At 35.3% G+C, this 27,157-nt stretch overlaps 1 protein-coding gene across 2 annotated transcripts in view; it reads right to left on the bottom strand.

Moving 5' to 3' along the window:
- ANO3 (anoctamin 3) overlaps positions 1-27,157 on the bottom strand; it is a 195,856-nt gene that overhangs the window by 52,651 nt on the left and 116,048 nt on the right. The window contains exons 4-6 of one of the 2 annotated variants that reach the window (XM_068398620.1): positions 19,665-19,801; positions 5,936-6,088; positions 3,388-3,488 (exon numbers count right to left, since the gene is read on the bottom strand). In XM_068398620.1, coding sequence (XP_068254721.1) covers positions 3,388-3,488; positions 5,936-6,088; positions 19,665-19,801 — 391 coding nt within the window. Of the gene's footprint in view, positions 1-3,387; positions 3,489-5,935; positions 6,089-16,418; positions 16,527-19,664; positions 19,802-27,157 lie in introns of those variants that run through there. The other variant, XM_068398621.1, reaches the window with a different exon arrangement.

The raw sequence follows: 27,157 nt of genomic DNA, 5'->3' as shown, positions 1-27,157 counted from the left end.
TGCAGGCTGTTGGCAGCCTGACACTTGGTACTACTAGGCAGAATTGTAAATGAAGCAATGAAGAATTATTAAAGGATTTTCAGACACTACACTTTTTAAGAAAACCCTTCCTTCATTCCCTTTAATTGCCCTTAGCTGTTTTGCACAGATGGAATCCAGATGAACTACAGACACAACTAATTTATTCATGACATACAATAATAATTATGTGTCACATGAGATACTTATAGAAGTGGATAAAATTAACCTTTTGTCTGAGTTTCAGAAATATATAACAGAGATTCACTTCTACTGACAGACCACATACTTAACAAAAATATCCACAAATTGTTAAAAAAAATTATAATTCAGTCATGAACTAACCTTGGTGCCAACACAAATCCTGTTTGAAACCATACACAAGACAATAGTGATTACCACAGAGTCTTTTGAAATGCTAGAAAAAATTTCCTTTTGTAATTGAAACACTGAGATTCCATCTATATTACATATATGACATATACTATATCTCTGCCAACACATTTAGGTATAATCACAGAATCAGCTAGGTTGGAAGAGACCTCTGGGATCATCGAGTCCAACCATTGACCTAACACCACTGTGTCAACCAGACCATGGCACTAAGTGCCACATCCAGTCTTTTCTTAAACACCTCCAGCGATGGTGACTCCACCACCTCACCGGGTAGCCCATTCCAATACCTAATAACCCTTTCTGTGAAGAAATTTTTCCTATGCCATGCTAAAACAGTCCTAGGATGCTGGCTGGTCCCTTAGGTCAGAAAAAACCATTTTTACTTTTCAGCAACAGAGAGAAATACTTCTTAACCTGTGTAATAAGTCTGTTGATTTTGTTTAGACTCCTGGATTAAGAAAAACCTAAAGTTTGATTGAACTTAAAAAGTATGAGTTTAATTCTTCATGTATAGTTCATATATGATACCAACATATGGTATATTCTAGTGACCATAACCAAAAGTCAAAATTTTGCAACACTCTGCAAGAGAACAAGGGTGCGTTGCATTAAAGTACTGCAGGGAAGGTTAGCTCTCTTCTTTGATTCTGTGTTAAGAATGGACAGAGCAGCCACTGATAAATCAGATAAAGGCTAAGAGAAATAATCTATTCTTAGAATCACAGAACATCTCAAGTTGGAAGAGACCCATAAGCATCATTGAGTCCAACTCCCTGCTCCTTGTAGGACTACCGAAAACTTCTAGGGAGGGAATGACTCTAGTTCATCATAACTGTGGGAGAATTGTATGAGTTGAGCTTCCCCCGTCCATTGAATGGAGAAAATAGTTACCACTGGCAAACAGTATAGGTCAACCAGTTAAGAAAAGTTTGATTTAAATAAGCAAGCTCAAGACTTAAAACAAACAAAAGTGCTTTTTACAGAACATATAATTTAATTATAAAATTGTCCTGGTTTGGCCAGGACAAAAATGTGTGGTCACAGGATGTTTTTATGGAAGCATAGATGGCTATTTATGCATCCATCAAAAGTCATCAGGGGCTAATATAAGCAAAGATGAAGATATGAACTCTGCCTCAGGAAGTCTCTAAATGACAGCCTTCTGGAAAGAGAGAAGGCATCATGAAACCCTGCTCTAGATTTGCTCGGCTTCTGTATTAGACACTGTAGACAGGCGGCTAGCCAAGCAAGACAGACCTTTGTTCTATTCTGCTATGTCCACTTTGTGCTCACAATAAAACTGTGTTCACTTTTATTTTTTAAAAAGTATGGAAATTAAAGCCTATTTGAAATAGTCACACAAGTTTTAGATTGCAATTTCATTTAAATTCCTATTAAAATCTTTTTAAAGAGAAAAGAAATGGTGATCAGTTTACTATTTCTCACAGTCCTATTATGGAGGTAGAGGTGGACAGTGGGCTTTTTTCTTAGCAAATAAATGTGTTTCATTCCACAAACTGCTAACAAGGTGAAGCAGAAAAATTTAGCATTTTATGTACTTTTGGTATACTGAACTGGCTGGGATAAAAGGAAGGTAAAGCAACAGCCCAGAAGCAAATAAACATGGATCAGATACTTTGCAAATAAATAAAAAAAAAATATATATTTACATGTCAGTTAATAATACAATAAACAAACATGACTACGAATGCCTTCCAAATAGAGTAGCATTGCAAGTCAGCCCTTTTTTTTCTCTGAAGAGCACTACTGATCTGTGAAGTTACTAAAATGATGAAGAATTCAAACTACTGCTAAATCCTAACTTAATTTTGTGTCTTCAAGTATCAAAAGCAAGAAAGAACTATTTTTACATTGGAATTTAGATTATGTGTGTGTGTACACATATGCAAACACTTCTATATTTAAAATGTTGACAAGTATTATTCAAACTAGAGAAGCTCAAATGGCACTATAATAATATTCTCAAACATATGGAAGATGACTGTTACAGAAAACATGTTTTTTTAAATGGAAAGGACTTTGAAGGCCTAACGGGATGATGTGAAAACTCAGTATAGAACTGGCTATTTGAAGCGAGTTTTGAGCAAAGGACGCTTCACGATGACTGTTTCTGGCTTAGGACCAATGCAAGAGAGCCACATTGTGATAGCTGAAATGAGCAGCAACATGAAAGACAAAGCAGTTGGCAATTCAAGTAGGAAAGGAGTGCTGTAAGGGTATTTTCTGTGAGTCACACAGCTTTGGCATCTGGTTACCACTTTAACTCCTGATGAGGTTTACAGCACACTACATGCTCTTCTCTCTCTGGAAGAACATTATTAATTGATTTGAAATGCGCCATTTTCTCCTTTAAAAACTTCTGTATTATTGCAGGGGATATTAACTTGTCCTACAAATAAATAACAAATATTTATTGCAAAAACATATGACAAAATTTGTTTGGCACACAGACAAGGAACTCAGTTTAGTTCATTATTCTGCAAAAGGAAAGCTAGAGGATCAAGAAAGAAAGGTAACTAATTTTCTCCAAAGTATGCCAATATGTGTTATATTGGAGACACAGAAGACACCAGCTATTTCTGTCATCTCACTTGCCTTTGGGTAAGACTTCAGAAATACACTGAAGTCATGGAGAATACCTGAGCTCAGATGGAGAATACCTGAAACTCTTCCAAGGACATTCAAAACAATGTGTGAACTATTAACTTTATTTTCTAAAGACATATATTCAATTTGACTTGGAAGGTGAGCTTGAAAACAAGTACCACAGGTAAATGTGAAAAGAACAGCACCTCTTACTTGTTTCTCCTCTCTCCATATCATCCCACTAAATTGAATATAAGCATCCCTGGGCACAATGCAACAAAGACTGCATTTTAGCCTTAAGGTAAGTAATGAAGTTTTAACATTAAGCATTAAATGACAAGTTTCTTAAAATAGTTTCCACAATACCTGAAAGGCATCCTGATGTTCATTCTTTCTGCATATTTGCACAATGTCTCCCATGGACAGTGAATTTTAACAAACATGATATCACTATTTGTAACAGCTGGCTGTAAAGAGCAATGACAAACAAATACATATTAATAATTCAAAGCTCTATGGCTTTCACCTTTCCAAAAACATTCTTCAGCATCAAATTCTGATTTTAGGCCTGAAGTGGCCATGCAAGTCTGAAAACACTAAGTGCTCTGAGCTACACAAAGGAAAATTAATAACTTCTTTTTCTCCCAAAACCTGCAATATGAGTAAACTAGTAACTGTCAAAAGGAATCTGTAGGACAGATCTTTGCTTTTAAACACAGCAGAAGAAAGGCTTTATGCAGAATTTTATGACATGGAAAAAATGAACTAATTTTAAATCCCCTCAAAATCATCTTAGAAGAGCAGTTTGAAGACCATTCCATGTGTCTCCCATTTAAGGAGAACAGTACTCAGCTGCTAGAGACATAAGAACAGCTGAGAGAAGGCTGCAAGTCCCACTCTGCCAAAATGGTAACTCCAGGGAATGGTTAAGTAATTGTGATATCTGCTACGAAGTTATAAATGTGATCTCTGTATGAATTGAGATTTTTTGGTAAAATTACAAGAAATACTCTACACAAATTTTTTCATCACTAATTTATTTGTAGATAGAACAAGAGTTTCAGCATTATAGGTTCCTATAGTTATCTTTTTTTTTGTGAACACTTCAGTTCCACACCCTTCTCCCATATGTATTTGCTTGAGTTTTTATAAGTAAATATTTTGATAGAGTTGAGTCTGATTAAAGCCTCCAAAAAACTCAAGTAGCAAGGTTTGGTAAGTAAAGGTAAAAGAAAATTTAGTTAAAGGGTTAAGAAAATTTAAAATGTTCACAATTCTACCTACCAGTTCCATAAAATCATATCACAGTTCAATAATACTACTTCTAGGATTTTCTTTTTCTCAAAAGATGTGGATAAAAAAATACTGCTGGAAGACAATTTAAAACACTTGTTATCTAGAATTATGATCTTATAAGAATATATTTTTTCTGAAGTGTCAATACTTATGAATTGACTCCAGCTGAGCTTGCTCTGATTTCACTAAATATCCCCAAATCTGACAATTTTTTTCTACTAGGCTCCACACAACTCATAAAATCCTTAAAAACAAATCTTAAACTACTGTCAGGTCAGTTATTTATGAATATTCAACATGCTACATTGTCAGATAGAACTTGCAAGGACTTTCAAAACAGTTAAAAGCTGTTTAACACAGAACATGTAAGCTAATTCTATTGAGTTGAAAAATATAAATCAGGATGAAAGACACATGAAGTATAGCAGCTCACTTCAGGATAGACTCAATATATGCCTGTTTTATAAGTAATTCATGAAGCAGCAAAAGTCCAAGGCTGTTTTCCTGGCTTTGTTTTCCTTCCTTTTTATACTAATACTGTCATTACTGATAATCCCAATCACAACAGCAACAATTTAACATGCTTGTGAAATGGTTCTAGATGGACAAATAAAGGCATTTGCCCATCATTTCACAGAAGGAAAGTGAAAATTCCTGAATATCCACCACACTCCACTACCACACAGCAGGGAAGGAAAAAATAAAATGCAAGTAAAACCACAATTCCCTATAATTTATTTTTTGACAATGCAAAGAACACCTTGTTTTTAATATTTATTTAGAAGATTGATTGTGAGCATCTAGACACAAACATTAATTAATCTCTATGGTACCAGCAACTGTATTAGGACCCTTGAAGAGATATTAACTTTGAATTTGGGGAAAACAAACTATAACAGATTGGAGTCAAGATGACAAAATTACACCCATGCAACTAAAAACAAAAACCTAAAAAAAAAAAAAAATCCCTTCTAATACTCAAAGTTTTCAAAAGTTTCAGTATTTAAAAAAAAAAAGGAGTGACTTGACAGTGAAACTTTGCACTCTGCATAAAATACAAATTTAATTTTTAATACTATTAGAATAACAAGTCTTTTTTAAAAATTATTTCAAGAAAATTCAGAAGCCTCAACAGTAGCACTTAAATTGTAAACTAGTCTAGCTCATAGAATCCAATGCAGATTATGCCACGTAAACTAGAGATGGATTAACTTGACATTGAAAATCTCTACCCCCTTAAAAACAGACATTTAGTATCATGCATTCTGCTGAAAGACACAGAGGATATATTAAAGCAACAACATGAGTTACTGAAGCTTCTTCTGTTTTGCAAACACAAGGAGCTGGAAGTTTTCCCTCTATACTGCACTACACCTGCTCCAATTTAAAAGTGATTATACTTTGGGGGTACATGCGTGTGTGTATATGTGTAAAAGCATGCGTCCCAAAATATGTTAAACGCACACTATCAAACAATTGTTGTTATTTTTTAATTTAATAGTATTAAACAAAGCCTGACTGGAAAGGCTTGTAAGATTGTCAGGAATAACTTACAAATCCAATAAAGTATGACATTATTATAAGGGTTTTCTTATACCACATAAGCTACAAGACTCACCTCTCGTTCTAACATCAACCCTTCTGCTCTCAAATTCTTCTCAAACGTGCTTCTTTTTTCTACCTGTGGACTTGACTTTTTGTAGACCAAGATGTAATCAATGCGTTTTTTGCCGTCTTTGAAGAAGAGGCCTGATGATGCCATTGCATCAGTCTGGTGGAGATAAAATAAAAATACACTAAATGTGGCATTCATAAAGATGAAGAGCCCCATCACGAATTCTGTGTAACACAGCATTTCCTAAAGCATGGATATCTACAGGACGAATATATAAAGCACAAATCTCAAGAACTGCAGTTCATATGCATCAGTTGCTCAGGATTTCAAATTAATTAGAACAAAACAAAATAAAATAGCTCCACAAACCCCATATTCTAGCTATTGCTTTCAGCTGTGGAAAAAACTTGAAATTATTGTATGGTATATATAGATACAAACTTCTGCTAATCCTTACTTTCCAGTAGGAATTAATAAAATTTAAATACAAGTAAATTAAACCAAGTTTCCCAGCTTTGTACCTGGCCAAATTTTATAGAACAAACATTTTCTCCAAAAGAGAAATAAATCTATAATTTAAAAAAATGTGCTATTGATTGGAATGTTCTCCTGGATATTCCCATTCAAGTGCTTTTTCAATGTCATTTTAGCAATGTTTAAATCTTGTCTAGTTCCTTCCCACCATGCTTGCAAACACCAGGGATTCTCTGACCTTGATATGGAAAACCCTGCTTTACATGCCTCTGCTGAAATCTGTTTTTTGCATTCTGTGTTTTGCATGATTCAGAATAGACAGTGACTACATCAACTGGTGTCAGACTATGAAGACTTTGAAATCTGAAAAGGTAAACTGAGAAACTATCATCACCTTCTGGAGAAGGCAGCACTCATTTTAACACAAGCTGTCCAGAACAAGTGTGTTAGTTTGAAGTGAGATACATTATACCCATACATATGGGACCAGAAGACTATGAATGCTGCATCTTTTAGCCAACAGGATGCTTGTCTTAGAAATTCATCCTATTTGGATTATTTGATATGAAATTTATAATACTCAGCATTACACCCAATAGTTACGCTCTCTATTAATGAACAGAACCAAGTACTAGTGCACGATATCAGCAGTATAAATACTGGTTACCAGCTCACTTGTTTCTACATGAAAGTTTTTTCTTACTCCCACATGCCTCACTGTCAACCTCCTACATATTTAGTGCTTCTGGGAACTCCTCAGTCTGCAAAAAATAAAGTTTTCTAACAAGATTCTTCCTCTTTCTCCACTTTTTAACTCCCAAAGCAAAAACCAAGGAACAGTCATTCTCAGACCACCTAGTATTACAAAGGAGTGCACCATCACACATCTGGAAACATTATTTAAGTACGTTAAGATCCAATTGAAGTACAATTAAGCTTATTTTTCCCCTCGGCAGCTGGTAATGGCATCAATCGTCTGTCTTTTCCAGATGACACTTTTCAAAACTAACCATAAAACCATTGTGCTACCTGCTCCAAGGTATACACCTGCTTATGTATTTTATTAACAAATCTGTAAATACAAAATGGGTGTTAGACATCTCAGCTTTGACACATTTCGCAAGAGTTATGCTGTCACTTTCGTACTCTGCTTCAGGTGCAACCATCCAGAAGTGGAAGCAATTTCAGTCTTTGGAACACAGGAGAGGTGAATTCAAATCCCTCCAGGCTAAGCCAAAACTAACCTGAGTCTTCTACTACCTGAGTAAAGGTCTTCATTTCTAAGCAAAAAAGGTGGTATCCTTCTCTTTCCTCTTTGAATTGGCATTTCTTGTCTTCAGAATTTTCCCATTTGCTGTGAGATGTGTAACTAACTCAGGGCTACAGAGCACAGTGCAGAGATCAGGCACGGGGGCTTTTGGTGTACGAGTGATGGCTGACCCCTGCCACGCTTGTCTCTTCTTGCACGCCCAGGCCTCTGGTGCCTTTCCTCCATCACAAAATAACGGATAATGTAGAATTCAGAAACCTCTGAATATCAGCCCTTAGCCTAACTGAGGGGAAACGCTAAAGATGGGAGAGAAACAGGCCAAATCACAGAAAACATAACATGAACTAAAGTAGCTAATACATTATAGAAGGCCATTATCTTGAATTTAGGAATCTATCTAGAGTCAATTATACAGATCACCTACATGCAAAAAAATTCTAAAAATGAAAAAAAACGAAACAAACCCCAACAACTAAATCTAAAGAAAAGAGGAACAGAGGCAGAAAAGATGAGATATCCAACGTAACCAAGAGAAACAATATGGAAACTGGAAAATAATTAGGAGAAATGGACAGACATAGGAAGAATAATTTTCCAATCCTAAATTATTTTGGAAGTTTGTTGAGAACAAGAAATATCCTTTCCTTTTGCTTAGCTTTTGACTTCAGATTTTCCTTTTTTTATTCTCAGGAGAAATTAAGTTAAATATAACAGAAAAAATAAGGAAAATAAGGAAAATATTATCAATATATTGATCAAACATTTGTTGAAGAATAGCATACCCTATACTCAGTTTATTTTTTATACATTCTTCTATTTTGCTTTATCTGAAGTTATTCAGATAAATAGTGTCTGAAGTCCAAATTAAGGTAGTCAAGACTGTTAACCAAGATTATTAGTGCACTGCATATAGGGTCTGTCACCACTTCTAAGAATTCTGAATGGGGACAGCAGTAAAAATATTAACTTTTATTCTTTTTTAAAATGTCATAGATGTAATGATCTAAAGATACAAGATGCAGAGGTTTGAAGGTGAGGTAGTAGACTCCAGGTTTGAAATTGCAAGTTTAAATATGCAAGTTTTTGAATACACAAGCTTTTTTCAGGTTCAAAACACAAGCAATGAATCTGCTCTTCAACAATGAAGAATTCCAGCACAAGTATTTCACAAAAGTAGACTAGAGCTGCTTTTGTGGTCCATGAAGCAGGCAAAATCAGATACAAAAATCCTGGCCAAAATTTCCCCAAAGGGAGATATGGAACATATACAATTTCTGCTCATGCAATTTCTGTACAGATATTCTGCAAATTAAATCTACCTTTTTGTAATACATTCTACCTTTCTTAGGATTATTATTTCTAGCATTTCTTTCCTCATTTCTAAACCATCTGCTTTTCTTCAGTCTTGGAAAAACATGTTTTCTTTCTCAGATTAACAACAGTATACAACTATGAACTCAGATTCATCTGCACCAAATAGAATTCTTTGGGGGCAACGTTCAATAAATAATGAGCTGCGCTGATAGTAGAGAGAAATTTTCCATCTGTTCATCTCAGACCACTTTCAGAGTACTACCACCACAGGCTGATATGTGCAATAGTGAAGCCACTTACCACAATCGTGCAGTGAACCCAACCTTATACTCTATCGATTTCATGACTGATTCACTTTAATGCTACTTGCACTTTGCTAGTTTCACGTTAGTGTAATTCTCAAGCAACGTTGCCCACCTATATTAGCAGGAATACGTGTGCCAGTAAAGGAATTTATCTGGTGATTTTCAGTTGATCTGAAGGAGCGCCATAATGTCTAAGCAGAAGAGGGAGCAGTAATTTCAATTAAACATATGACTCAAGGTATATTGGCCACTATCTACACCTAGCACGGTGAATCAGTCTTTTAGTGCAACGGGCATTCAGGCAAAAGCACATTTATTATTTATCTGCTCTTTTGGACCAATAAATCTGATTCATTCTTTCACCTTTTTCTTAACACAGTGGAGAAGAAAAGCATCAAAAGAAATATTTTGTGCAAACCTTTTACTCTCCTGTATTCTTTTTAAGATTTCCTGTTTCACCTGAAAAATGGGTATAAAAAGGACTGATCAATGTTTGTTTCTTTTCTTTAACCCTCTTCATCCTCTCTACTCTCTTAGTTTTCCAGATTTTCTGTAACAATATCCACCTGATCAGCTTTCCTTACATTTACCCACATATGAAAACTTATTAAGTGTGATTTGAAAAATTCCTTTCAGAATATTGCTGTACAGTTCAGCTTGCAAACTCAATGTTTTAACTTCACCTTGTTCTTCACAAGTCTTAAATCTTATCTATTTGTGTACTGTGGCTGTGAATTGGTTCCTCACTCAACAGAAAAATTGTTCATAATGCAGAATCATAATACACTGGTTTACATCAGAATAAAATACACCTGAGGCTTTGCCACTATAGATCTGTTGCAGTTCCTCGGTTTCCTTTATTATTTGTCAACATTTTTGGTTGATTCATAGCTTGTGATTATTATAACAAATAACGTGACACACTGCTTTGAAGTCTGAAACAATGTAAAATTCAAAATACTGACGTTATCATTCAACTGAAGTTTACAGTTTACACAAGATAAAACAATTTGATCAATTTAACCTAGAAAAATAAGCTTTTGCTCAAGCAAAAAAAGTGAAACAAAAGTATAATGCAAATATTTAGCAAGGTTATAAAATAGAGTTTACCTTTCTATTCAAATGTCTTACAAGAATAATTTCCTTGGATTTAGCCAACATGGAAAGATTTTTCAAGAAACTATTTTTCAGATTCTAATTAATAAGCAATGCACTCTTTACAAAGTGGGAACAGCTGTTTTGCAGGCTCCTCCTCTCCCCAATTAATTTAAATAGCACATTTCACAGAAATTATAACTATTTCAACTCCACTGATTTCAGTCTACGGTTCTGCTCTGTAGATTAGACTTTTAAGAATTTTTCACCCCATACATAGAAACAAATGTTCTAGAAGTGTGAGTTGAAGCATTCCCAAAACAATAAGTAAATTTTAGATTCATGTAAGAATAAATTACATGGTACGCACTGTAACATAATATATCAGTATACTTTCTTTTTTTTTCCCACCTCATACCAGTGAAAAGTTTAAGTTAATGAATAATATGCACTACCTAATTCTGAATTTACATTCAGAGGTTAACTAGAACCAAACATAGATACAATGTATCTGTTGTAACCATTCATTTCACCTTCACTCAATCATTGAGAAGCCTCAACAAGGCTAACACAACAGCAAGTGCTTAAAGGCTGACAAAATCTCTATAGGTGTATTCATTTTTATAAATTTAAATGATTATTAATTTCCTTGTGGGTGTGCGATTTATAGACTACATTGTTCTCAGACACAGGTGTGACCATGAGGTAACCTAAGAGCAGAGAGATCGCCTAGCAGGGCTGTGGATTACTCCCTCTCTTCCTTGCTTACAGTTTTCAGACCTCTGGTTCGCATGGTGATGGTGCTCCAAAATTCTTCCTCTCTATCCCTTTCCCAAGCTCATCTACTCCATATTGCAGCTTTATCTGCTACATGCAATTGCATTTCCATAAATACCTGTATTGGGTTTGCCTGGCAAGGTTTTGGTAGCAGAGAGGCTACAGGGGTGGCTTCTGTGAGAAGATGCCAGAAGTTTCCCCTATGTCCAATAGAGCCAATGCCAGCCGGCTCCAAGTTGGACCTGCCGCTGGCCAAGGCTGAGCCCATCAGCGATGGTGGTAGCACCTCTGTGATAAGGTATTTAAGAAGGCGAAAAAGTTGCTGCAGCAATTGTAGCTGGAGAGAGGAGTGAGAACATGTGAGAGAAACAGCTCTGCAGACACGCAGGTCAGTGAAGGAGGGGGAGGAGGTGCTCCAGGCACCAGAGCAGAGATTCCCTGGCAGCCTGTGGTGAAGACCATGGTGAGGCAGGCTGTCCCACTGCAGCCCATGGAGGTTAATGGTGGAGCAGATATCCACCTGCAGTCTGGGGAGGACCCCACACCAGAGCAGGTATATGCCCGAAGGAGGCTGTCACCCTGTGGAGACCCCACACTGGAGCAGGCTCCTGGCAGGACCTGTGGACCCATGGAGAGAGGAGCCCACGCTGGAGCAGGTTTGCTGGCAGGACTTGGCATTCAAGGCAAGGCAAAAAGCCAACCTCTTATAGCATTCACCTTCACAATACGAAGGGGCCCCTTCAGCACTTTCTCATCTTAAGCTTGCAACCTCAGTCACCACTCATCTGACCACTGTCCAATTTTTGGAAATAGCCTTTAGCAGTTTGTATTGTGTTAATTATTCTAGGGGATTAATTAAAAAGCCATTTGAGGACTCTCATATTATGTTGGCATTGTTTCATACAATGAAATAGTACAGACAACTGAGATCCCAAACTGTGTGTCTTCACTTCAACCAATTTATCAACTTGATGTCTACTTAAATGCATGTTGTTATTGACTCTCGTTGGAACACTGACAAAGACATTCTTATTCAGGGAAAAATTCAAAGTACTTTAGTGTGAATTTAGCCTAGGAAAAGCTGCATTATTACATTCCGCATGTGTTAATTTTAATAAATGAAATTATTCTAACTTACTATCAACATCCAGTAAATCAAGTCTGGTATGAAAGAAATTGTCTAACTTGTTTGTTTCATGTATAAGATTTTCATAAACGTTACCTAACATATAAATGCTAAATGAAAAGCAGGGAACAAGACCCTTAATAATTATATTTTATGATTTGCTTTACAGTTTCCTGAAATTTGCCACCAATGGCAATGAAAATGAGCATGATTTCTACCTATTTTATATATATAGACACATAAACACAGAGGCTGACAACTCGTTATTTTAATATCATCTCTTAGTAGTGCGCTTCTGATGCACTTTGCAAATTGCTTTAGAATGTATCTAAAAATAGTTTAATCTACAACCCTCACTATCAACAAAAAAGCACAATGCAAGTGTTAGTCTGGCAGCATGCACAGAGCGCACTGGACTCAGCCCGGAGCAGGTTATTCTGACCCAAGGTACCCATACAGGGAGAAACAACTTTTACATTGGAGTGTAGCTCAGGCAGTGAAGAGTCTGTGTTTCAATTTCTGACTTCAAGGACCATCATTTACTTAATAAAAAAGAATATGAGGAAATTTCACATTTATATGAACATACAGAGAACACCAATTCTCAGCCATGATCAACAACAGGAGCGTTCACCTACGTAAGTACCGACTGATACAGTACACAAGAATTAAGCCCCCACAGCACAATAGGTTTATTTTGCCTCTACCACAGACAGAATAAAATTCAACTTTCCTCCATGTAGGTGATGTAATTTGGATTTAGATTTGTAAAATTATGTAAAGGAAAGTAAATATACCAACAGACTAGTATCTGGGGTCCAAAAGATAGATGGATGCGCGCAGCTGGGACTCAGGATTCTTCTTTTACAATTTGCGCCCCGAATTTGTGAAATTTCTCCCCTAAATCTATTTATTTCAAGGTGATGATGTTTAGAACACAATTAATTTCCCCCCTAAGACAGCTTCTGAATTCTGATAGCTAAATGTGCTAGAGAAAAATCATTTTGATAAACTCTTACCAATAATAAAGCAACATACTAAAGACAGACTTACTCAAATGTCTTGGTTTTTTTTTCCCCAAGGTAACTATAAGAGGAGAAGGGAAGGGAAGAATCCACCAGTTGAAAAAGTGATGCTACTACTGGAAATGGAAGCACTGAATCCAAGCACTGAGTCCCAGCATCACCACTCTATAACAGCACCCCCTCACCAGTAGCATTTTTTAGAGCCAAAGATGTAGGGAAATGTTGTAGAACCAGAAAACATTAGAGGAAGAACGAAAGTCAAGTAAACAGACTTTGAAATGTATTTGCTTCCTCGTGGAAACAACAACATGTTCACTGACCTACTGCTGACACATAAAACTTTTATAACCACCACCATAAAATTTATTGGCATGGAGTATCACAGCCCAAAGAGGACTGTATGGAATGTCAGATATATATGTATATAAAATCACTTTGTACACTTGCGAGGAAAATCAACTTAGAATGGAGGAGTAAAAGGGGGACAATGAAGCTTACAATGGAAAACATACCGGTTAGCAGAGGTGTGGCAAGGAGAAAAGAGTTTTCTGTATCTCTTCATGTCTTGGTTTTTAAGAGATGTTTTAGGTATAATGATGGATGAGTTCAGGGCTATTAAATCAGGTATAAGACAGAAGTAGCCATGGAAACAATCTGAGGAACTAAGGCAGGACATTTAACAGAGGCAAAGTCTGACGTGTGAAATTCTTGGGCATGGTAACTACCTAAAACTTCAAAATCTATATGAATAGCTTTCCTGTTCTAACTCTCAGTAGAATGGTTATCTCTCATAAAAAGAAAACTTTCTTCCAATATAATCCATTATTGTTCTTAGAACTTCATAGGGTGCTGTTAAGTAGAGTGATTACTGGCTGATTCATGAAAACCACCTCATTTATTTTGATTACTAATTCTCTCTAATACTGTTACCATGAACTTGCCATTAACATCTTCAGTAATATTCACATTGAAGGATGACACCATTTCAGTGGTTAGTGTCTACATTCAGAGCTTGTGACTCAACTCTTACCTCTAAGTATTTTCTGGAAATAAATACATTCCTGATGCTAATGGGCATATTTCCATCAACAAAAGTGAGATTCCTAATTAATGCTTGCTTTGTTTCAGGATGTTTAAAAATTAAACCTGGGACATGATCAAGGTTACAGACTTCTTAAGTTACATGGAATTAGCTGTGAAAGTATTTTAAGAGATTTTACAATAGTACTAGACTCATTTTTTACATTTTAAAAATCATACTCTGATTAAGAATACTCTAAGGTGTGCTTTATGAGAAATCTTCTAAGCACACGACTAAGTCATCAATCACCTCTTTGTGGTTGAAGGGTTTTGGAATGGGTAAGCCAGAAATAGATTTATTACATTTATCCTTTCAATTACTTAATTCCAAAAACATAGATTGATTGATTTTCAGTATATATTGGTTTGTTGTTTTTTTTTTTTTCTTTTGCAAATAACCATGAGCATAATAACCTAGGAAAGAAAACTGGGGACATATTTGTATATGCAAAGATATCCAAACTATCTTGGCTAACTAGCAGCCTGGTTAACATGACAGGCTGCCATAATTACCCATGCTAATGTATCTCTGTGTATACTGCACTGTACTGTGCAGAACCTAGCTGTTTTCTGAGCACAGTGGAAGACTTCCAGAAATATCTGACCTTCCTAATAAAACTGCAGTTTAACTTTTTAGGAGTAAACTACAGAATTCGTAATTATTTTAGCTTCTTCACAGAGGACTTTTTTTTTTTCATTTTTGTTCTATTCAGACTTACAGAGCAAGCATGAAAAATACATTTGTATATAATTTGAAAAATACATTTTGCTTCAGGAAAGGAGTAGGTTTAGGTGATCTGTAAAATTTTGAAAGGAAGTTTGTTCGCTGTTACTGTATGAGGAAGGAACAATGGGGGATGTTTGGAGACAGGAGACGGCTTCTATTTTTAATACTTAACCACTTCTATTTGCTCTTTAAGTCTAATAGGGAGGCCTTAATAAGAAGCATACTAAGATGAGCACTGAAGAGTTTTCTTTACATGTTTATTTTTTAAAACTTTCATCTTTGTGATAAAATTACTCACTACTTTCCCTGCATTTCCTGAAATATTTTCTGAGCTCTTTTTTTTTTTTTCCTTCTTAAACAAGACCTCACAGCAGCTGAGAGCCATGCACTAGAAGCATAAACATCAAGTTAGCTTTTGTTGCACTTTACCATGTCATTCTGTTCTGGGATAATGATTTTATCTGTTATCATTCCTTTTAAACTTTATTTACTTCTGTGTTATTAGGCTGCATTTGTGGACTACTCCTTATCTATCAGGCTCTCTTTGCTATTCTCCTTTCAAGTACACTGTTGTCAGTTGACAACATCTTGTTCTTATTTATACACTAAAACATTTTTATTGCCAAACCTTCTCTTACAGCACGTGTGCCTGACTTCCACTGAACACAGGAGCAGGATTATGAGTGAAATAACGTATGTGAAACTCGTGACAAATTGACAGGATTAGAACATATTGCAAAAATCTGTGCAACTCTGAAAGTCATCGACTTAAACAGGAAAAAATGAAAATAAAATAATTCCTGCAAAAGTGTGGAAAATAAAATGTTAAGATTGAAGAACATTTTTATTCTGCAGATATTAGATTTAATTTATTCTATTTTTCAAAACCATCTACATGACATTCTCTAAGCAAAATATTTGTTTTGCAGAAGAGAGAGGAATAGATATGTTCAATATCACAAAGAATCCAGCAAAATGCCTAAACAATGTATTTCAGTTTTCATGAGAAGATTTATCCTTTAATAATCACTGTAATAATCTACACTGAACATACTGAGTTTTGCTCAACTTATAATGAATTTTCAGCAGTATGTCCAGCTGATTAGATACAATTCTCCATATATTTTTGCCAATTGTTTATTTAAGACCTTATTTAAAATTCCTTAGAAGTTATGTAACATTTCCGGAGACTGAAAGAGAAATCATTTCAGATCCCATCCAACACAAAGCTACTCTGGACATGCAGTATTATAGTGGATATCAGTAGATACTAGAAAAAGGCAGTAAACTAGGCTACTGTATAGGCAGCATTTCTTTATAGTTTCTGAACTCATAGTGATAATACGTGAACTTTGTTCTAAAAATCCTTTCCTTACCTTGCCAGACAGCAAAATACACTACCTAGATAAAAAATTCATCTGATAAAAAAAATCATCAGATCAAAGAGAGTAACAGTAATGCAGTGAATGAAAGGAAAAGGAAGTGTAATTTCTCATGTATTCCTATTTTGCCACTATACACATAGTAGTAATTGGTAAAGAAAAGAATTCACTGCTACTGACTTCACTGCTTCTCTGGACAAATATTGCCTTCCATTCAAGTGATAAAGTCTGTTTAGCATCCTTTCCTTTCTTAGTGAAACTAGAACATTTCAAATATCAACTTTCCAGTCAGGAACCTTCTAATTTCCTACATTGCCCTTGCAATAGCAGATCCTACTCATTCCATACTTTGCTCAGCAGCCACTTGTTGGCATCATTCCTCTGCATGAGATCCCTTGGCAGAATCACATACATGAAGTCATACTTTCTACACAATCTAAACAGCAGTTGGTGATGAAAAGACAACAGAGATGGATAATGAAGACAGCTTTTTAAGGGCTCTGAAGGACTCACAATTTTTCAATATGAAATCTGTGGATTCTGAAATGATATCAACCTACACTAAAGGAGATTATGAGTTATAAATCATAAGCAAGGGAATGAGAAAAGTAGATTACTATCAAGATGAATGTTGGCATCCAGATGGTATATCAAAATTATCTAATGTTTCTAAAGCTTCAAAACTCCAGCAATACAAAACAGATTAATGGAAAGTACTGCATCATGTATATGGTCTGAAACACTAAACAATTCCTAAAAAAATGTGTATCGGCTTTCATCATGTCAGCAAGACAAGTTTGTTATTGCTGAAGTATTCAAGTAGCTCATCACTGAGACAGAGAATACTACTAAGCATCAATTGCAAATAACTTTTTTAACAATTTTTTCCTGAATCTCTCAGGTGTAAAACAACCCTTCCAAAACAAGCCTAAATCAGATTCATTAACAAGCAGAGAATAAGAGTAATCTTTTATCCTTGTATGCTTTGCCAATGTGGTGTTTCTCATTTTCATTCTCTGGTCAGACTGAAGAGATTTTTTAAATCATGATAGGTCAGTTTATTTTCCAAATACATGAGAGTACTTACCAGCTGTAAAGCTGCAGAGCTTTCTTCTGTGCTTTCAACAGTCTCAAAAAGAATTAGAAGCCTTCTTTTCCTAGTTTTATATCCATTTTGGGAAGAAGTTTCCCTTAGATGTATTCCACTGATTGCCAAAAAGACTTGTACAATAATCCAAAGGCAAAATAGTAACCTTCTTTTCTAACATAGGACTAATCTAAATCCCCTCTGCCTTTTTCCTGTGGACGCAGGCAAACAGTAAACAGGAGGAGAATCCTGCTTGGTTGCCTCATTTGCAAAACAGTATAAAAGCGGATGGAAGTTTCCCAAGTAATTGATGTGATAAAAGGAGTTGTCAAGGCTAAAAGCCAGATGTGGTTTCAGAAGACTGTTTTTAAACTCTGAAGCATTTTGTTCAGTAGGTCAGGACATACGAAGACTGAGACATAAAAACTGCATTTTTGTTTAAAACTTAACACAAATACAAGGCTCCTCTTTAAACTTCGAAAGAAAGTTAGCTTACTGACTGCCTGTAAACTTTATATCAGTCCTTAATGCAGAGCTTGGAGAAAACACAGCTAGTGGTCATTTTCTATTTTACATGAAAATACAAAAAACATTTTGCTTTAGCACAATGAAATGATTGTTACTAGGTAGACATTATCTGTTACCAGGTTTTTTTGGTAGCAGCCTTACCTGTTATTAAAAATATTTAGTTCTCTATAAGATACTCTAAATTCTGCAGATTCTTCATTATTTTTCTGCCTTTTAGGCCACATTTAACATAAAAGGCTTTGTCTACCCAATCAACAAAATCAAACAAGAACATCCATTATTATTTCTGTCTTAATTCAGCTAGCCTTGCAGAAACAGACAAAAAAAACCCTGCGAACACAAAAAAGTTCTCATTGCAATGGTTTAGATTAAAATATAATCCTTCTCTGTAGTTACCAAAGTTTCATTTTCATATCAGAAATTTCCGATCTGTAAATACAATTACCTGTAAACGTATCTAAAAGTTATTAGATAGCTATTACTATAAAAGCTTTTTCTAAAAGCATCCCATGAAATGAAGTCTCAGAGTTCACGTCAGCCTGCTACTCAGTGTGACTGAGAGAACAAGATTTACAACAGTTACACAACTCTTGTGAAATATGCATTCAATCCTCAAATGACAAAGTTATGATGACAGAACCTTAAAGCAATTTAAGCATTTCTAGATTTGTAGCATGGGATAATTCATGCTTATATATACCAAAAATCAGAGAATTGCTGGTAAAAACTGTTCTGCAGAACACACTACTTCTAGTCCTTGAAGAAGAAAATAATTCAGAACTTCTTGATGTTAGGTCATTTGTCATACATTTAAAAGCAATTATGCTAATGGAAAGGAGAACTAAGGGTCTACCAGTCCAGAGCGAGAACAAAAAAAAAAATATACATGTTTTGAACTAAAAATCAGTCATAATTCTTTAGCATTATAGTGGATGAACTGTGGTAGAAAATGCATTGCGATGAATACTGTGATTAGGTAATTACTAAGCAAGGTAACATGTCAGTTTTGTCTGGCGAGATGGGTTTTCCAGTGCTTTAGTTGAGGTTCCTGAAAATGTACCAACACTCTCTTATACGTAAGTGAATTTCATCTTCATTCAATGTGTCTAGCTATTATCTGGATTTTGCTTAGAAGGAGAATCCTACACTTGAGATCACTCTTGACTGATCATTTGCTACATGAACTTAGTTCTTCCAAACTCTCCCAGTTTCTTGAGGCCTCCCAGCTGACATGAATGTCACTCCATGCTGGGAATCCTATGTCCTAAATTCTGTGCAACACAAATTTTTTGAAAGAAGGCTACTGCTTCTTAGATGAGTTGATAGGAATCATTAGAATCCTTGATTCTATAAAATTTTTGTTCCTTTTGGTACACAGAATTCCATTCATTGATTCTGCAGGTCAAACTATAATATGGGAGTCACCTAAATTTCTTACCATGAGATGCTACCATTTATCTAATCCCTTAAAAATTATATTTTAAAAATATTTAAGCACATTCTGACACTTGATACAATCTAATATATTTTTGTGTCCATTACCTTTAAAGATGATTTAGTCCGAGGTTCTGTTTTCTGTCTGGTAAGCTTGTTTTGAATAAGCAATGACTGATCTGTACGAGCATCATAATTTCCATGTTCTGAATCATCTGTGTATGTGTCTTTGTCCTTTCCTATGTCTGAAGGAAAAACAGAAGAAAACAGCGGGCTCAATTTAGGTTGTAGTGTAGGGAAACTAACAGTATTGTAACAGTCACAGTTAAATATTTCTGTTAAGTACCCACTTTTCAATAACTTGTATTCTATCCTTTCTTGCAAAAAGTTTTTTACTTGAAATGTTATCATGTTTGACTTCTATTTTTAGAAGGCCTATAGAAACTTTTTTCTATTACCATTCAAATCAAAAAAGCCCACAACATTCTTCATAGTAGTTTAAAAAAAAAACCCCAAAGTGATATAAAGCAAATATTCAAATACTTTCATTCTTGACACACAATTGTCGAGACTCAAAATGTGTTATTAAATAGGCAGGTGCTTCCTGGAGACCAGAGTAACAACTCATGTTTTAAATTTAAACAAGCCATCAAAATGCCCGATTCCCCTGCACACATGCTGCTCATCATTAGATACAGTATTTGAAAATTTGCATATTAAGGAATTGCAGTGACCACTTCAGAACATATTTTAAGAGGTGTACCTGATGGTAGTAGAAGATAGTTGACACCATGAAGGAAGTGTTCTCATTTTCATTGGACTTGTTTTTAATTGCTCAACAAAAGTTTTTATAAAAACTTAGTTGAGTATCCTAAGATAGCTGCAGGTGACCGAGGAACTTCTTCAAAGCTTACTAAGATCTGCTCTCACAGATTAAATTTTCTCCTGCATCATCACTGCAGACAAGTTAGAAAGACTGAAGTCTCTGAGTCACTCTACACCCTCTATCAGAAGGGAGACTTTTCTCCAGACATTTAATTTCCTTGCACATTCTCCATCAAAAAATCATGACAACACTTACCATATACACCAAGAAGAAGTAAAATGAGGGGTAATGCTTGTACAATGTTGGACCATGTAAGTTCTAATGAATGTTGGAAAATGGTTAGTCTTGAAAAAAGTATTTGAGAGATGAAAAAGATGGAATAATTATTCCCACACAATTATAACTTAGACAAATTGGAAATAGAAACATATTCAAACAAAAAAGTTATCCACAAATCCTGAGCCAAGTTCTCATCTGAGTTTTCACATCAACATGGGAAAAGCCAGGGGAACTGGGAACAGTATTTAGCCCAGTAATTCTAAACCCTAAATAGAAGCCAAGAAACAAGTCATGGTTGCTGTGGGAACCACAATCTTGAATTTCCTGAATTTTATATTCATAAAAGCTCATCTGCAACAAACTATTTTTCATTAAGTTGTTCAGTTAAATTCTCCACAGTAAGTACTATAGAAAAAAAAATAACCACAATTATCTCATGTAGCCTAGACATTTGTGAGATGGAATACTAAACTGGAACATTTACCAAGAGCTGTTTTTTCTGCAATTTAGCTGCTTACATAATGATTACACAAAATGAGACCTCAGTAATCTCCGATACTGGTATTAACCTCAGTAAATCTGTGAAGGGATTTCTTAATAGCCCATTTTAATTGTCAGAGCACCAAATTCAGAGTTTTTATTTATTTTAAACCATGTTTTAATAATATATAGGTTACTCTGTGTAATTTAGTGAATGTAGTAAAAAGATTGTGAAGAAGGTTTCCAGTAGTAGATATACAAAGTAGGAAACGGGATATTTAAGCAACCTTGCAGATTTGACTCACGCCCAGATGTGATGAGCTCTTTGCTTTTCTAGAGATCAAGGTCTTGTAATAGAAGCCAGTAAAATGACAAGAAGAGACAGGCCTATGAAACCTAAACTTTTGCATCTAAATAGGCCATTTAAGCTCAAAGACAGACTCTACTTACATTAAAAAGTCTCTTTTGATGAGGGAAGTTTTAGACGATTAGATATTATGAGTACACTTAATACTCAAAAAACACCTTTGCAAAAGTACATATTTTATTTAAACAATTTAAAATTATGAAATGAGATTTTCCTTAGTGCTCGACATACTTTTACCTACTAAACATTTTTACATTTTCAAGGACACAGCTTTTAAATTCTAGTATGGATTTTATGTAAAAAGAAAAGATTACCTTCCATTTAGAGATACCTGCTGTCTTGTCTGAAATGTAGTCAAAAAAGGTTTTAGTAACAAAAAAACCCCATAAAAATAAAGAAATTTAGAATTAAAAAGGCTCGTTTCTTATATAAAATTTAACAATATTTGCTTTTTTACCTTCCAGCAGTTGACGACTTATTTTATGCATCTAAAGCACTGTCCCACAAAGTAATGGTCTCAATATAGTAAAAAGGGGAGGAATTAAGATTAAAACATAGCACTTAAACACTTGAATAAGAATTTGTTACCCCTGCCTGAAAAAATGTCAGACTGACAGACAGAGCACACAATTAATATTTTAAAAGTATATTCAAAAGTGTGTATTTTTCTTAACATTCTTGTAGTTTTAGATATTAATGTCAACAAAACACCTAAAGCATGCTTTGTAGATACTTCGAATAGACTAGTGATCCCATTTACCTCTTCTGCAGCATACATTGAAACAAAATCTTTAATATAAATAATTATATTCAAAGAAAATGTTCTATGGATTGCAATGGATTTCTCTTCAGCCTGGAGAAGAGAAGGCTCTGGGGAGACCTCATAGCAGCCTTCCAGTACCTGAAGGGGGCCTACAGGAAAGCTGGAGAGGGGCTTTTTACAAGGGCAAGTAGTGACAGGATGAGGGGGAATGCTTTTAAACTGAAAGAGGGTAGATTTAGATTAGATGTTAGGAAGAAATTCTTGACTGTGAGGGTGATGAGACACTGGAACAGGTTGCCCAGAGAAGCTGTGGCTGCCCCCTCCCTGGCAGTATTTAAGGCCAGGTTGGATGAGGCTTTGAGCAACCTGGTCTAGAGGAAAGGTGTCCCTGCCTGTGGCAGGCGGGTTGGAACTAGATGATCTTTAAGGTCCCTTCCAACCCAAACCATTCTATGATTCTATGATATTTCCATACCAAAACAGGTTAGAAAGAATAATGGCAAAGTGCACATGTTTTGGGAGGCTCATTTTGTTTTTAAGTTGAACTTTTTGTAAATTTCTTTTGATTAAGTTTTTAAATTTTTAAGGCATAAAGAATGAAATATGTTGAGTTTAGAAAAAGATCTTGAGAGAAGATGACAGAAATAAAACTTTGGCACTAATAGCATTGACTACTTTTTTGTATTCTTCTATGACCAGATGCTTTCTCTGTAATAAGGTACCCACCACTTTTATTAAAAGAGAAAGTCTTTCTTCTGTAATTTTCCCACCCACCAAGCCAAAATGACATTTCCCTAAAGATAAACTTACATGACCTAAATTAACTTGAGCTTGATCGTTCCTGGTGTCACCAGTGCATACTATGATACAATACAAACACAGTGAGTTCAGTCCTTAAGCCCTTCTTCAATAACAACAGTTTTTAAACTTTCATGACATTTTTATATAATGTTTGCCTATAAAAGGAATACTATTTTCTGCCATCCTTTCCTCCAAAACGTCTATTATTTGTTTTTGCATTTTAAATGCCATTTGGGATTGCCACAAGCCAAACCAAGACAGCATCCCTGAACGTTGTGGCTGGAGCTGTACTACCCAAGGATGTTTTTAGAGTAACATCCCTCAAAAGCAATGATATGGACTGTTTTTCTATATTTGATATGCATTATAAGTATCCCTCTTTAAATTCAAACATGGAGCCTTTATTTAGCTGCAGCTCCACAAGACTTCATGAGAAAAGCTCTTTCGCTCTGCACTGTGGGAAAGCTACTGTTTACTTCATTTTTTATTTCCCATCATGCCTTCCCTGGCCTATGACAACTCATTTGGTTGTTACTGTCAAGAATAACTGCCAGCTCTCCCTGCTCTTGTAGTTCTTGGATGGGCTCTAATGCCAACTACCACAACTAGCCTGCTTGTCTTTGGTAGGGGAAGGGTGGAGGCAAGAAGAGATAGGAGGAAAAACAAAAACCTAATTCAATTCATATTGCTCTAGAAGCTCAGGATTTTACACCAATTAACAGACAGATGGCTCCTTAAAACACCTCAGACCACTGCCCACCTCCCCAAGCGTATGTTCTCTTCTCCGCTGTTAATAAACAACATCTCACCTGTGCTTTGCTGGGCACATCTGAAAGACATGAGCCAGGAGCGTCCCATTCTTATATGCCAGTAGACTTCCAAGTGCTTGCAATGTTTTTATTAAATGTTTTTGGTTTGTCCTTTTTTTTTTTAATTTTTCCTCTTTTCAGAGCCAAAAAATGTTGATCAGATTCTCAGCTGTGCAGGTCTAATCACTAAAATACTGCTCTACAATGGCCAATAATCAATGTTTATATGTTGAAATATATCAGCTGAGCAGATGTGGTGTATTTAGCTTTCACTTAATCTACACTGCAGGTATTAATTCAGTAAAGTACTAGAGTGAATAGTAATTTCCAGAAATGTCTAAAAAATCTTTAGTCAATGTAAAAGTATGGCAAAATTGACAAAGAGGGTAATAATTGTTTATGAAACATTTTTCCATTTCTCCTTTACTGAAGGATCAAACTAAAAAAAAACAAACCACCAAACAAAACTTAAATAATTTCTGTCCTGTTGGGGAGACTCTTGGCTAAAAGCAGCTCACCTACATCAATATTAAAGTAAATGGCAGATCTAGAGTTATCTGAAAAACTTTGAAACTCTGTAAAACCTTAAGAGATGTAAAGAAAAGACAAAAAAAAAAGGCAGGAAGGGAAGCATGGTTAGGGTAAAAGAGAAAAAAGCCTGCTACAGTGGCAGGACTGCAAATGGGAGGATGGGACTGGTATATGCTCATGTCCATGTCCTCAAAGTGACAAGGACATCTAAAGGACATCTGCCTTCATTCTTAACCCCTCTCTTCTGTTTCTGAGCTCCTGGTAGGATTAATTTTTTTTCCAGGGCTGTTCAGGCAAAATATTATTGCTAATGCAAACAGAATGTGCATGACCCTTTACGTGACCTCTTTATATGAGTTTTCAGAGTACCTAGTAAAAGGAGGAGAAAGATTTAAATATTAATCCTACAACGTCTTATATTTAAAAGACTGTGCTTGCAGAACTGAGTAAACAGCTATACAATGTACCTATAATGCATTTTTAAGCAATTAGTATAGCCATTACCAATATCTTGCTGATGTATTTCACTTATTCAATTACGTTAATTAAAACTTATGTGGTAGTTGAAAGCTTTCTGAACTGCTGTCACGTAAAAAATTTTATTTAAAAAAATCATTGAAGTTATATATAGAATTTTTAAGCCCCAAGACCTGTTACAGAAAGGAAAATTAATATGCTATTATGACTTCAATTCAGGAAAAGAAACATTTCTGTATTAAACTGTTTAGCTTTCCCTAACACCGCAAAAATAAGATAGAAAAAAAAAGGCTGAATTTTAAATAAAGATGAGGATATTAAATCAGAGAAAAGGGTGACAGCTTGTAATTCTAGAGGCAGAGAGCAAATCATATTTCAAGGAAGTCAATGGGAATTTCACTATTCAATTCCCTAAGTCAAGGACTTCTCTTGAATTAGGTACAAACTTAAATTTAATTAGGTATATACTTATAATTGTTAGCACACCTGAACACATAACTAAGTAATTTGTACTGTCAGCTTGGATCCACACTCAAGTATAAAGTGATTTAAAAATGGTTCAAGCATTAATCAAGCAGATAACAAATCTTCTCATCCTAGTAGTTGCTTTGTTTTGCTGTCTTGTAATACGGAGGCATGATGAGTAAACTTCAATCTTCCTACATCACAGAAACCTGTCTACACTTCCTGACATATAGTTTTGCTATGCTTGATGCATGACAGTAAGATTTGCTCTAAGGGCACCTACAGGATAAAACACTGAAGAGACTTTCATTTTGGGAGCCTTTCACCTACCATTGCAGAAGCATTTAGTTTAGAAATTGATTTCTAGGTCCACACTTTGCATCTTCATTTTCAGGTCTTCTTAACTGCTTGGCTATCTTTCTATCATATGTTTCTGAAGGGCAAAGAGCACATTTTAATTTTATGACACTTAGACGATAAAAAGCACTTGTCCCGATTTCTCTGTAACATGTAATCCACCAATATGTTTTAGATAACTGTAGTGTAGGATAGATGTTTTTCAACTGAAATGTGACATAGTTATGAAAAGGAAAATTAATATAAAAATTATTCCTAAATAGTTTCTGTGTCATAAACTTTGATAGGACGACTCGACTCAATCCTTTGAGCCTTTACACATTTAGGGATAGGCCTTTCAAAGCTTTAGTAAGAATGAGATTATTGGTCAAGAAATTAATCCCCTTTTGTCCTAATTTTAGTCCTAGAAACAACAAATAACCTGGAGGAGGATATCACTAGTCACCTGGATAAGTGGCATTGTGATGGATTTAGGTCTTTTTATTTTATCCTGCTATGTACCTGGAATACTATATTGTATATGTAACATGGAATATTTTTCAGCTACCTGTGTATGTGTATTTATATATCAAAAATTACCATAATAGACAAGCATAGGCTTTTCTTAATGTATAATTTCTCATGAGCTTTCAGACAGTGGTAAGCATCACACAGATTTCTCATTTTCAAAAAGGGACTCAGGCAGGTATTATTGCTGTTTGGAGGAGTTAAGATGGTGTACAGAATTGGCACTGACAGATTAAATGCCTAAAGCACTTTGATATTTTGAACCTCAATATTAAGTCTGAAGACTAATCCTTATTATGTTTCAGTGAGCACTATGCTCATAACGGATCACACAGCTTCTTCATCCATGCTGCCAGCTCTCCAGGCATGAAGCAGCTCTAATAAGGGCGCTGGACAAGTCCCTCACACACCAGGTATAGGAAAAACTGTCCTAATGCAGCTTTTCAGCCATCTCACAATACAGTTAGAATAGATGTGATGGCCCTTACCTATGCGGGCATTGCTTAAGGGCCACAACCTTCTGAAAAAATTATTCTAACGGTCACAAAGGAAACATCACATTTCTGTTGAAGCAGAAAGTGAACCTGGTTTTCTTGAGTCATATCCTCTGTGATCCTTCAGTCCATCCTTTCATATAAACATTGTATGTATTGCACAGGTTATTCTGTTCATTTCTGTTTATCATAACATCACTTAATCAAAATTCACTTACAAGCACTTCTGTAATCGAGCACTGGAAAAAGTTTTTATCATGCAGTTATTATGATACTTTGTTGGATTATTAATTTTGGTTCAGGTCTTCATTTTTCAGTTCACTACATTGCAGCATGGCACATAAATAAGGGAGTTTCTTATATATAAGCTTTGTAGTAATTGGATTCAGGATGCATTCAGAATACAAGGTAACCATTACAGCAAAACTATGTACTACATAATTCA

The sequence above is a fragment of the Nyctibius grandis genome, chromosome 4 (assembly GCF_013368605.1).
Source record: "Nyctibius grandis isolate bNycGra1 chromosome 4, bNycGra1.pri, whole genome shotgun sequence".
NCBI lineage: Eukaryota > Metazoa > Chordata > Aves > Nyctibiiformes > Nyctibiidae > Nyctibius > Nyctibius grandis.
This window is presented reverse-complemented; position numbering and strand designations above follow the sequence as displayed.